The sequence below is a fragment of the Bolinopsis microptera genome, chromosome 3 (assembly GCF_026151205.1).
Source record: "Bolinopsis microptera isolate Bmic1 chromosome 3, MBARI_Bmic_1.0, whole genome shotgun sequence".
NCBI classification, from domain to species: domain Eukaryota; kingdom Metazoa; phylum Ctenophora; class Tentaculata; order Lobata; family Bolinopsidae; genus Bolinopsis; species Bolinopsis microptera.
The window spans coordinates 17654213-17665639 of NC_087074.1; the positions used below are offsets into that span (position 1 = coordinate 17654213).

At 40.3% G+C, this 11427-nt stretch overlaps 2 protein-coding genes across 2 annotated transcripts; both read right to left on the bottom strand.

Annotated features, from left to right (window-relative positions):
• Positions 1-511: 511 nt before the first annotated feature.
• On the bottom strand, positions 512-4282 carry LOC134813090 (uncharacterized). Its single transcript, XM_063820769.1, has 4 exons — positions 4228-4282; positions 1657-1724; positions 1285-1464; positions 512-1157 (listed from the first exon to the last, which is right to left on the bottom strand). Exons 2-4 carry the CDS (start codon positions 1716-1718, stop codon positions 947-949), a joined length of 453 nt encoding a protein of 150 aa, XP_063676839.1. The 5' UTR covers positions 1719-1724; positions 4228-4282; the 3' UTR covers positions 512-946.
• A 4755-nt stretch (positions 4283-9037) lies between these two features.
• Positions 9038-11029, bottom strand: LOC134812447 (nucleolar protein dao-5-like). Its single transcript, XM_063819871.1, has 4 exons — positions 10888-11029; positions 10474-10563; positions 10269-10343; positions 9038-10123 (listed from the first exon to the last, which is right to left on the bottom strand). The coding sequence occupies exons 1-4, from the start codon at positions 11015-11017 to the stop codon at positions 9369-9371; spliced, it is 1050 nt and encodes a 349-aa protein (XP_063675941.1). The 5' UTR covers positions 11018-11029; the 3' UTR covers positions 9038-9368.
• Positions 11030-11427: the final 398 nt, after the last annotated feature.

Here is an 11427-nt window from a genome sequence, read left to right on the forward strand (position 1 = left end):
ATCTTGGTACACGAGCGCTCTCTCCTCTTATCGGACCCAAAACCCACCCAACCTCTCCTTGTGTAACTCTCTCCCATGAAAGTACGACCTGTCAGAATAACTTAACACGTGGTGCGACGTCTCAACACGTGGTGCGAATTTTCAACACGTGGTGCGACGTCTCAACACGTGATGCGACGTCTCAACACGTGGTGCGACGTCTCAACACGTGGTGCGACGTCTCAACACGTGGTGCGACGTCTCAACACGTGGTGCGACGTCTCAACACGTGGTGCGACGTCTCAACACGTGGTGCGACGTCTCAACACGTGGTGCGACGTCTCAACACGTGGTGCGACGTCTCAACACGTGGTGCGACGTCTCAACACGTGGTCGAACGTCATGACTTTACTGTTGGTAACATTTTTCATATTCCTTATTTTATACCCCATGGGATATTTGTTCTTTTGTTCAATCGATTTAAAATGTTATCTTATTAATATTATGTCTTTAGCAATTATACACTCGGATTGAATCATTAAATTTAATCATCGAACAAACATTTCAATTAATACAATTAATGATCAAATATTTCTTATTTCAATGAAGCCGAATATCGGTTATTAAGCTTTAACTTAATAGCAATTAGCAATCAATAACATAATTATAGTCTCAGTACGTCAATGAATTCAATCTGTTTCCAATGACTAGAGTTAAAGGGCGAAGCTCGTGTTTATAACTTATTTGCATCGTGTTTATACGCTGTTGCCAGTGTTTATAAGCTGTTTCTGTTAGATCGTGTAGTTTTCTCAGCTGTACTTCTGTCAAATATTCTCACACTGAAAAAAACCGTGTCTCATCGTCTTATCAATCTCCATTCTTCAAACTGAGAATCTCATATCCCTCGATAACTCATCAACTCCAAGAGTTCAAGGAAGCTTTCAGTTCTTCAATGCCGTTCTCTTCTTCATTCCTCATTCAGAATGCCATGGCAACTAGGCGGGGCACCAAGGTCAGGGTTAGATTTGTTTAGCGCCGCCCAGAGGTCAAGAACCTCCTCCAAAACATCTGACAGATCGTCAGGAGAGTCGGCTGGTGTTGTTACCAAGGTAACGTTGTGAAGAGGATGAGAGGAGGATACTGGAGGTTGTTTAGAGGAGGGGAGGTCCCAATGCACTCTGAAATAAACTGGGGTTAGTTTAACTAAAAACGATAATTCATGATTGATGGCTGATCATCAGTGGCAAACTGATTCTGCCAATTCGAGAAAGTTATTTTACTTTTTAAGTTATATTCGGATTTTACCTGGTGTTTTGGTCAGCGGGATAAAGGGAACTGATAGCTTGTAACGTCTGTGTCACCAGGTCTGAAGTGTAACTTGACTGTTCTGTCTTCTTCTCCGTAATGGACGTTGGTCCGGGGCAGGGGTTCGGGGTTTTCAATAGTTTACGTACAGGTTTGTGTAACGCCTTCTGTTGTACTGATCTGAAAATTAGGTTTTAAGGTCAGCATCTTATTTCATCAAGCGGCCACAAAATGATATTCCATTATCAAACTTGTGACGTCACGACTAGTGCTAACTCAGTAACTCTCATATTTGAACTACAAACCACTTAATCGCATTCTTTTGATTGGTCAACACTCAACAGAAAATGATAAAATGATCCCAAAACTTACCTGTGATAGGGCAGGGGCTTGTAGGGACAGTATCTTACTACTAGGGGCTTGCTTTCCTTCATCCTGAACTAAAGATTATTTTCTTTATAGTGGTGTACTACATTCAAGGCAAAGCCAATCTGAATTCTGACTTTGGGTTAAGTTTTAATAATATTATTATACAAAATGTGGTTTGCAAAGATTGGTCTAAACATAACCGAGCAAATTAACTAAAATGAAACCGATGGAAATGTAAGCTTAACGAAAGGAAATCAGAAAAGGAAAAGTAACGCCAAATCATCGGCCTAATTAGTAAAATGTTGCAACAGGGTAGCTCTTGACACGACAAAGCACTGAACAACACTTCAACATTGTTGGTAAGAACTAAGCACTGGACAATGAGGCAGATACATTCTTACAGAGCAAGTTATCCACTAATTTACCGACCAGCGCCCTCTTTAGATTGACATGAATTCGGGGATCATAAAACAGTCGGCCTGTACTCTACCTGGCACGTGGCAGCAAAATGGCTGGCACATGCCTTATAGGCAGCAAAGTGTGTGGCGTTTATTGTAAATGGAGTCTGGGTGGCTCGCCAGAGATAGTATCAAATTGTTCGAAAGTCAATCAAAATTTCACGTGTCTTGATAATTCTCCACCATTTTTGAATCAAACTTTCTATGGTTAAAGACTTAAAGAGCCAAGCAAAAGGTCAGAAAGCCGTTATTTACAGGCAATCACACTTTAGAACAGATCCACAAAGGATGAAGGTGGTATAATTGGTATTTACAGGTGTAGCCGGTGGAATCCCTCTATTGTCAAGGTGATAGCGATAATTGAAATGACCCACACGTGCACAGTAGTTCGACTCCAGCAGGGCAACTTCTTAGCTTCAATCGAGCCGCGATAGTTACTGACCTGCTCTATACTATATAAGTATCCATAGCAACCACGCAATAGATTCTAGGCGGAAAATTACTTGGAAATCGGCTCCACATGGGCCCAGATAATGGCTCGGGGAATTGTGGTGTTAGAGTAACAATCTGGAAATCTATAGCTTTTTTCGGTATTGGGAAACCTGAAATGGGGGTTTATATTTCTATTTCTGAATCACAGTGCTCGTCATTATCTGATTAAGAACACTTTGGAAGAAAACGGTACATTAGGCAACAAAACAAATAAATCTTTTTTGGATTCAGCGAATGACCTGCTGGGCTAGAGAAATATTTAAGATCGAGGATTGGCTAACAAAAAAATCGATTACAAATCGTGGGTATTATATTTAAAAACGATAAAATGGGGCATGGTTGGAAAGGTTTACGACTGCTTAGGTCTCGTCATAGTCGGTATATAATCCTATGCTGTACTCCATTATTTCTGACAACTCTTATATCTCAATAAAAATGCTAGGCCAAAAGTTACCAAAGAAACCAATAATTCCCAAAAAAGGGCCACAGTTAACAACCACAAAACACCACCCTCATCTCCACGCTGATCCGGTGACAAGTCTAAGTAACTGACAGTGAACACATAGAAAACCTAGCACCACCACACCACCTAACAGCCCCGTGTGAAATACATCCTCTACACAGTACACACCCCTCTAGCTAGGTAGCAACTCTAATGGTTCACTTCGGCGCCTTCCTGTCAATTAATTTAAACGCGTTTAACATGGCAAGGCTAAATTAATGTGAATCTCGTTGAATTTAATAAAGGGGTCCAGGTAGGTGGTGGTAGACTGTTGAGCTGGTGACAGAGGTCGTGACACCTGATTCAGGATTGTTCCGGGCTAGTTTCAGGGAGAGAATTAGCAGGAGTGGTACAAAAGCTGCACAGTGCACAAGTTAAGAGGGCCAGGATAAGATCACATCTTCCAGCCCCATTGTCTCGAACTATTTAGTAGGTTTATCATGGTGGTTACTTGAGGTTAGGAACTGTTGCACAATCGCGTGGCAGCTGATTCACGTGAGATAAACGTATTTAAGAGGGTGGTGCACTGTGCTGTGCAGGTTAATAAAACTTGTGCCCAAAACTTGTTTGAAATCAGGTGTGCAGGGTGATCTATTCAAATTTTTTGAAAAGTGGAACAATTGTTGAGGCAGTAAGTGTTGAGGTAATACATTTACTATAAAGAATGGTTATGTGCCACAAAATCAGTCAAAATGTGGTTCCGTGTATGGATCTAGAAAGAAGCAAATGGAAACAATTTGAAGAGGACAATTAAAAAAACTGTACTCTTGAAGTTATGAGAGTGGCCCTTGAATTTGTACACTAAAATGTGCGGTGGCATGAAGAGTGGCTCAAAATAGCAAAGCGTAGAAACAATCTCTATTAATAATGTCCCAAGCAATATAAGCAGCACAATATCTATCAACGAAAGAGCAGTTTATCATCAGGTGATGCTGGACAGTAGAGTTTGTTAGTAAGCAGAGCTAACCACTCCTTTATTATTCTACCTTTTGTCTTAAAGCTAAAAGAATTGTTAACGTTATAACGTTGGTGGATTCAGTTTCAAAGACACAGATTGACAGATCAGTTCTGTTTGGTATAAATACAGACAAAGCATGAAGTAAGAAACCTTAAACCATTTACCTAAACTGTGATTTACTGCTCAATTGTATGCCTTCACTGCTAAAGCCGAGACGACATGCCTCGCAAATGCTCAGTTTTTGACCAACTGAACTACAAACTGCTATCCAAAGCGTCTAGAAGCTCCAGAATGTCCCCCTGGTAACCGTAATGTAATTAACAACCACAGATAAAAGATCTCGTATTACAGAATTCAAAGAGATTCGGTAAATGCATAATGATTAATGAATAATGAAATATTTAACACTCGTTGACCAAGATTTATCACCCTCTCCAGAAATTATTGGATCAGTATTAGCACTTAGCAGGTATTTTACCACAAATGTTATATTGGGAACCAAATCTAACGAAACAGAACTTGCTGAAGATGGCATGCTCAGGATATCGGCCAAATTTATACAAACATGAATTGCAAGTAGGAAAGTAGCCTACGGAACGAGCAAGTCGCAAGAATCATTGAATTCGATCATCGATGATGAAATCGGGCACACTAAATTTAACTAAACGTCAAGTGTTCAAATCTGCCGAATATTGGTTGAACTAGATGCCAGTAAATTCATTTATGGCCATCATGTTCTGCCATTGTTCAATAGATTTAATCCGTGTGCTGTAACACTAACAGCACGAAATTGTTAACATTTGGACGATTATTTCACGTCACGGACCAAAGCTAGTGTGGCGGAATGGTGGAGCTCAGCCGTAATTGATCAATTAAAAACGCTAATTGGGATAAGTGGCGGAAGGGCGAGGTGAGGCTACCCGATCTGACTGGCAGCCTCGTCCCCTGCACCAATGCGGCCCATTATGTTAATGTAATGCCATTCAGGACTCCTATATTCGGTGGTGCCACTTTGAGCTCAAACTTCAGTGGTACGAGATCAGCATGAGTTATGCATGACTTACAAATGCTTTGCGAGTGGTACTGGTAGCATTTCCATTGTCACTTTGTCCATTTATATGATTCAATGAAATTTTCATTACCACCTGGCGCCTTTTAGATAAATTGGGATCCCAAATGTTACCAATTTTGGTTAACCGTTTATTCTGTTAAAGCAAATTGGTTTACCTGAGTTGGTAATGGCCAAGAAACAATAGTACGTGCGAGAATGGTCAACAAAGAAATATAAACAACAGTTGAGCCAGTACTGTGACTCTTGAGGAATAAGAGTGGGCCAGAGGGTCTAGCAGGGCCAGATCTGATTTCTTTTCACACCTTGGAGTGGATTCTAATGAAATACTAATCCCACGCGAATCTTGCTAGGGATCCTAATTGGGTTCCATAATTGGGTCCAGCCGTGCCCGCAGGGTTTTCAGTTCAGGAAACTTAAAACCAGTACCTCAACTTGGTAGTTCAACTTTGGTTTAACTCCCACGCAATCAGACGAATTTGTCAAAGTGACGTGTATTCCCACACATCGGGACACATTCAACAACACGTTTACAATTATTGTACAGGCTAAACTGGCCCTGGAGGACTGGAGGAGTCCAATAGTACAAGATGGTCCCCCAATAATGTGCCATTAAGACCTGAAGGGTGCAACGCTATTAACGATTAAGCAATTTAAAACAAAATGCAGTAATAACATTCCAAATAAATTAAATAAGATAATTTGGGATAGGTCTGGCGAGTTGATTCGACCACGTGGTCGGCCCAGCTGCCAGATTAACCTCTTCTAGTCGAATTAAACTGTCAAGAGCAAATTGGTTTTTGGCTAATGAGACAGCTCCATGCAACCTTAGTTTACTAGGTTTTACTAAGAAATATTTTAATAATTCGTATTATAGCATGATGATGTGGCCCTCACAGACTATCCTGTAACTAATAATATTAAAATGATTAGGCCAGCTGCCGGAGACCTATAATTAGCTCTCATTCGACTGAAATTAGGAACCATTGTGCCGAACAAATGGGATTTTGACAGAATAATTATGAAATAAGCCTAATTTCTGGAAAGTTTCAAGTAAAAAGTTGGTGGTGATTGTCATGATTAGGGTCCAATTTGGACTCCAGTTCCATAAATGCGGTGACACTTTCTAATCGGGTAAAACTAAAGCCAAAGGCACCCCGCACCAAAGCTAAAACATTAAGATATGTTTTGGTTTCACGATCATTTCTGCGATATAACCATCATATAATTAAAACTAAAATAGATCGTAAAAATAATCACTTTCATAGAAATGTTGGCATTGAACGTCACACTCATCCATGATATTGATACAAGCTGCGACACAGCAAAGTTACAAAGTGCCCTCCATATCAGACTGACAAACCGGAGCTAAAACGCCATTTAATAAAATGAGGAGGCCAATATGTTAAATTATGAAGATAATTACCCCCATTGTCCTCTATAATTCTAAATAACCACCTCGCGCGGCGAGATTACAAAGACCTGATTGTTTGGACACACCAGGCACTGCACTCCTAGACAATGAGGCTCCTCTGCCGGCTGCTTATTCAGCATAGCCAGAGCACTTGTTAAATTAGCGCCCAGTATTCATTAAGAGCGGGGAACCATGCTTTAAAAGCTAAGAATGAGGACACGCACTAGTCAGACTCTGTATAAACATCTGGTAATTCTAGACGCTAGAACAGCTGGGAGGAAACCATTGTGCTGAACATGGACTATACCTGGAGGATAGACCCTTGTGAGGAGCATGCACCATCACCATGGTGACCATCGAGCTGAGGACAAAAGCCCCGGGTCATCGGAGTAGACATGAAGCAGGTTATGGATACTCATTACTCAACTACTGTAAGTGTACCTACCTAAGTGTTACTGTTATAATCGGGGGACAGTTACATATTATTTAAGTCTAGACTTAGATCAGTGCAAAGAACGAGCCCTAATCAGTAATCAATGACTGCATGGTGAACAAAAAAGGTCGTCTGACCACAAAAAAGGAACAATTACAAATTAGTCGCCACAATTTAAATTTGGCGACCATTTTAGAACTGTTATGTAGCGATAATCAGTAATAAAAGTGATGTCGAGATGCTGAATATGATTAATTACCTGTTAGCACTTCACCAATTTATCACCAAGTTAGCAAGTAGCTGTTAAGATAAACAATGGCGAGGAGAGCAGTACTCAGGTAGTGCCATAAGGCACAAGTTTAGTTTTACCCTGCCTTAAACAAACACTGCTACATGTAGGGCACGTAAATAAGGCGTGAGATAGCCGGAAGTGTTTACAGTGTAGAGGAAGTAAGGGGCATCCTCTGATGATTGCACGTGCATTCTCTGATAATTTCACGTGCACAGGCGGCTGTAAGATCACGTGTGCGGAATTTTTATAACGGATAACCCAACTAGCAATTGTCATCACAAGGCCAGAACTCTATATTGATGCAGGGACAGACCACGGGGCATGACCCAATTCTTGCTACATATATACAAGTCATATAATCGCTATCAAGGGCATCAAGCCAATAAATCATCTTAGACACAATGCCGATAGAGTTCAAGGCTCTCACATTTGCCTTCAAGTTACAGTGAATGATAGACACCAATCATGAATAATAACAGGACTTAGCGAATGTGAAAGTTAAACATGTTAAATCCTGTATTCATGCTTTCGGTATTGGCAAATGTCAAAGGGATATTTTGAAACCTTGGCAGCGACACCACGCACCTTATTTACTATTCAGGGCACCCGAGTGCAGGCTGCACTCTGCAGCATGTTCAGCTTAACCGGTCGATCCTAGATCAGTATGGATCTTAGTCCGTATAACTATACAGGATGAGCCGGCACAGCTGAATTGACAGAGGATGAGCCGGTACAGCTGAATTGACAGAGGATGAGCCGGTACAGCTGAATTGACAGAGGATGAGCCGGTACAGCTGAACTGACGCAGGATGAGCCGGTTCAGCTGAACTGACGCAGGATGAGCCGGTACAGCTGAACTGACGCAGGATGAGCCGGTACAGCTGAACTGACGCATGATCAGCCGGTACAGCAGCTGAACTGACGCAGGATGAGCCGGTACAGCTGAATCAGAATATTGACGCAGGAAAACAGGATTTCCCCGTGTAGCTGGTAGCTGGTGTAGCTGGTAGCTGGTGTAGCTGCCCGGTGAAGCTGGTAACATATAAAGATCAAGCTATAGACCCTGTAAATACCCAGTAAATACAGAACGCTGAGAGAGCACAAGCTGCTGCTAAGAACTAAGATAGTGTAACGAAAGCAAGCTTGCTTGCTTGCTGTACATCACCCTGCCAAGAGGGAGAGAGAGAGAGAGAGAGGGGCGAATCACAGAGCAATTAACAGATCCATGATAATTGATGCGGGGAGAGCTATTCAGTGAGGTAGATAAAGAGAGAGAGTTGTTAGGTGGCTGCATTGAGCGGGGCCGTTCTGCCTGAGTACACATCGCGTCGACCCTCTGTCAAAGTAAAAAGTGTCAGCTGTTACTTTGCCTTGTTTTTAGAGGTGACAATTAAGACCCATGCAGATAATGCACCTGAATTTAACGGCCCCCAAACTATCCATTGCCCAGTTTAAGGCCCCCGCCAATTCCACCAATATGCCATTACGAGCAGTGGCTACGTGAGAACTGGTCTAAATATCGATTATAGTGCCGGTGAGTAGTCATTACAGCAGCCTACTTGATGTGCTAAGTACAGTCGAGCCATTATACTACTGCACCACCGTGCCCCGCGATATTTCTCGAGACCTCGCTAAAAGCCATTTCAACACATCTGTTCTTTCGGGTATGGTATAATCTGTTCCATGGAGTGAGGTCTCATTCTTTTTGGGAGATCAGAGTTTTCGAACTCAGCTATAAGTGTAATAAGCATCTCAAGAAAAATGTTAACTCCGAAGATAGATCAATTTTAGATTACATTCAGGTTTATTGTTTAACTTTTATATGAGTCATCGACATTTTTACGAATTAAAATCAGCAATTCCCAATTAAAAGTTTGGTGATTTAAATTTGATAATTCATTAAATGTTTTATTCTATACATAATAACTTACAAGTCTCCCGAAAAAAAGGTTAAAACAAAACTACTGAAAAAAATATCAGAATCAGATAAAAAGACACTTCAATTCCAAAAAATCGAAGGAAAAAAACATAAAATGATTAAAGTAAATTCGCAATTCAGTGACTCAATCAAGACCTTAAAAAAATTGGTTATTACAATCAAAACTCCTTTTCTGATTCCGACTCAGATTCGGTATAAACGGGTTTATAGACAGGTTTCTTGGTAGCTTTTCCTTTCCCCTTTGTCTTTACCGGCACTGGCACATCAAGTTCGTCCTCCAATTCAAACTCATCCACAGTCTTCTTCTGAGGAACTATCTTTGTTTTCTTGGCTGTCTTTTTTAAATTCTTCTTCACTGGCGAAGCCTCGTTCTCTTTGTCAGATTCCCCGTCATTTAAAATCTGATCATAGACACTCTGTTTGGGTACAGGTGGTCCTGCTGGTGCCTTTACTTTCTTGGTAGCTTTAGGTTTGGCTGGTGGTGGTCCTGTTTCAGCATCGGGCATTGGTGCGGTTTTCTTCAGAGGAGGTTTGGTGAGGTCTGCTATTTTCTTCGCTGGTTTTTTAGCTTTCTTGACAACTTTACTGACGATCTTGGTTTTGGCAGGTCTCCCCTTTGCCTTGGGTTTTGTTTTCTCCGGAGAAGAAGCCTGACTGTCACTCTCAGATTCACTCTCAGATTCTTCTGTTACCGAGTCAGCTGGTTTAGGAGCTACTTTCTTCTTGGGAGCTGGTTTCTTAGTTGTTTTCTTAGCTGCTGGCTTTTTGGTTTCAACCTCAGCCTCACTATCAGTTTCTGTATCAGCGGGTTTGGCAGCGGGTTTCTTCTTAAGGGCTGGTTTCTTGGTAGTTTTCTTAGCTGTCGGCTTTTTAGTCTTAGTTGCAACAATTTCGTCACTCAGCTTGAATCTGCCTGAATACGAGGGAGAGGAATTGTATTATAGTGGTATGGTTTATCATAGTAAGAAGACATTAGAGTTACAATTTTAATTCTAGATGGTTAACAAATTATGTATGTGAGCAGGAGATTGTTGAAAGAAAATCTTTAAAAGTTTTACCATTAAGTCCATTTCCAGATGTATTGATGAGCGTTTTCTTATTTAACATTTTTTTAGCAGCCAACTTAATTGAATCTGAAAAATATAAATATAGCTTTAGCTTCAAATTCACAAATGTGTTAAAACCAATAAAACTTGTAAAATGATTGGCGGTTTTCCTCGGCAAACAGAAACCGCGAAATCGTCAATAAAAAAGATCGCTTACTCTTTGATCGAGATTCGTCAGGAAAATCATTTTGTTGCAAGATGAATTTAGTGACAGATTGAATTGTCGACCCTTTGTATCTCTTTTTACCTGCAGCGTGGGAATAAACTGATTACAACATGGTCTAGGACGTGCCGAAATATAATTTCATTACTTAGCTTAATTTTTAAAAGTTTTAATAGCAACGCATAGTTATTTAGTCTCATAGTCATACTTGTATTTCAATTCAATTCGAAATAATGAAAGTAAAATTAAAGAACTTAAAAATATTCGCATATTGTTAGACTTGCAGTAAGAGTCAGTATAAAAGTTAATTATTCAGAAAGGTCTATCGATCAGTGGCACAGCTGTTACAAATTGTTTTGGGATAATTCAACTGGATTAATTATCAAATTCAATTAATTTAAAGCTTACTTCCGACCAATGGTTCATTGAGCTGTTTTTCAATTTCTTTCAGTGCAATCACAGCGTCTTCAATCAGTTTTGGAAATGGTTTGGTCGACTTGGTTATCTTCTCTGCCGGCACATCATTGTTGTCCATCATCTATATCTATCTATGAATTGAATATTTATTATGTTTTAGTTTGTAGTTAAAACCTTAAAACGAAACTCGTTCCAGATTTCATCTGGATCGACCTAGGCAGGCAGTTAAAACCTTAGGTAACTAACTTAAACTATCATGGGATTTATTAGTTTTACATTAACCCATAATACTTAATAAATATTTCTGCATTCCACCTTAATCCCTTATTAATATATTCATAGGTTGGGGCAACAGCAGCAGCAGCAGCACAGTTATTGCATCACCTTTCCATGATTATTTTCACTTTATCCAACACACGTCACACACAGTACTTTAAAGATACAAATAACTGAATTAAGGCGAGGCTGTTAATGTTATCTTCAACTGACTCATGCAATACTGACCAACAAGATATGATGTAATGTTAATTG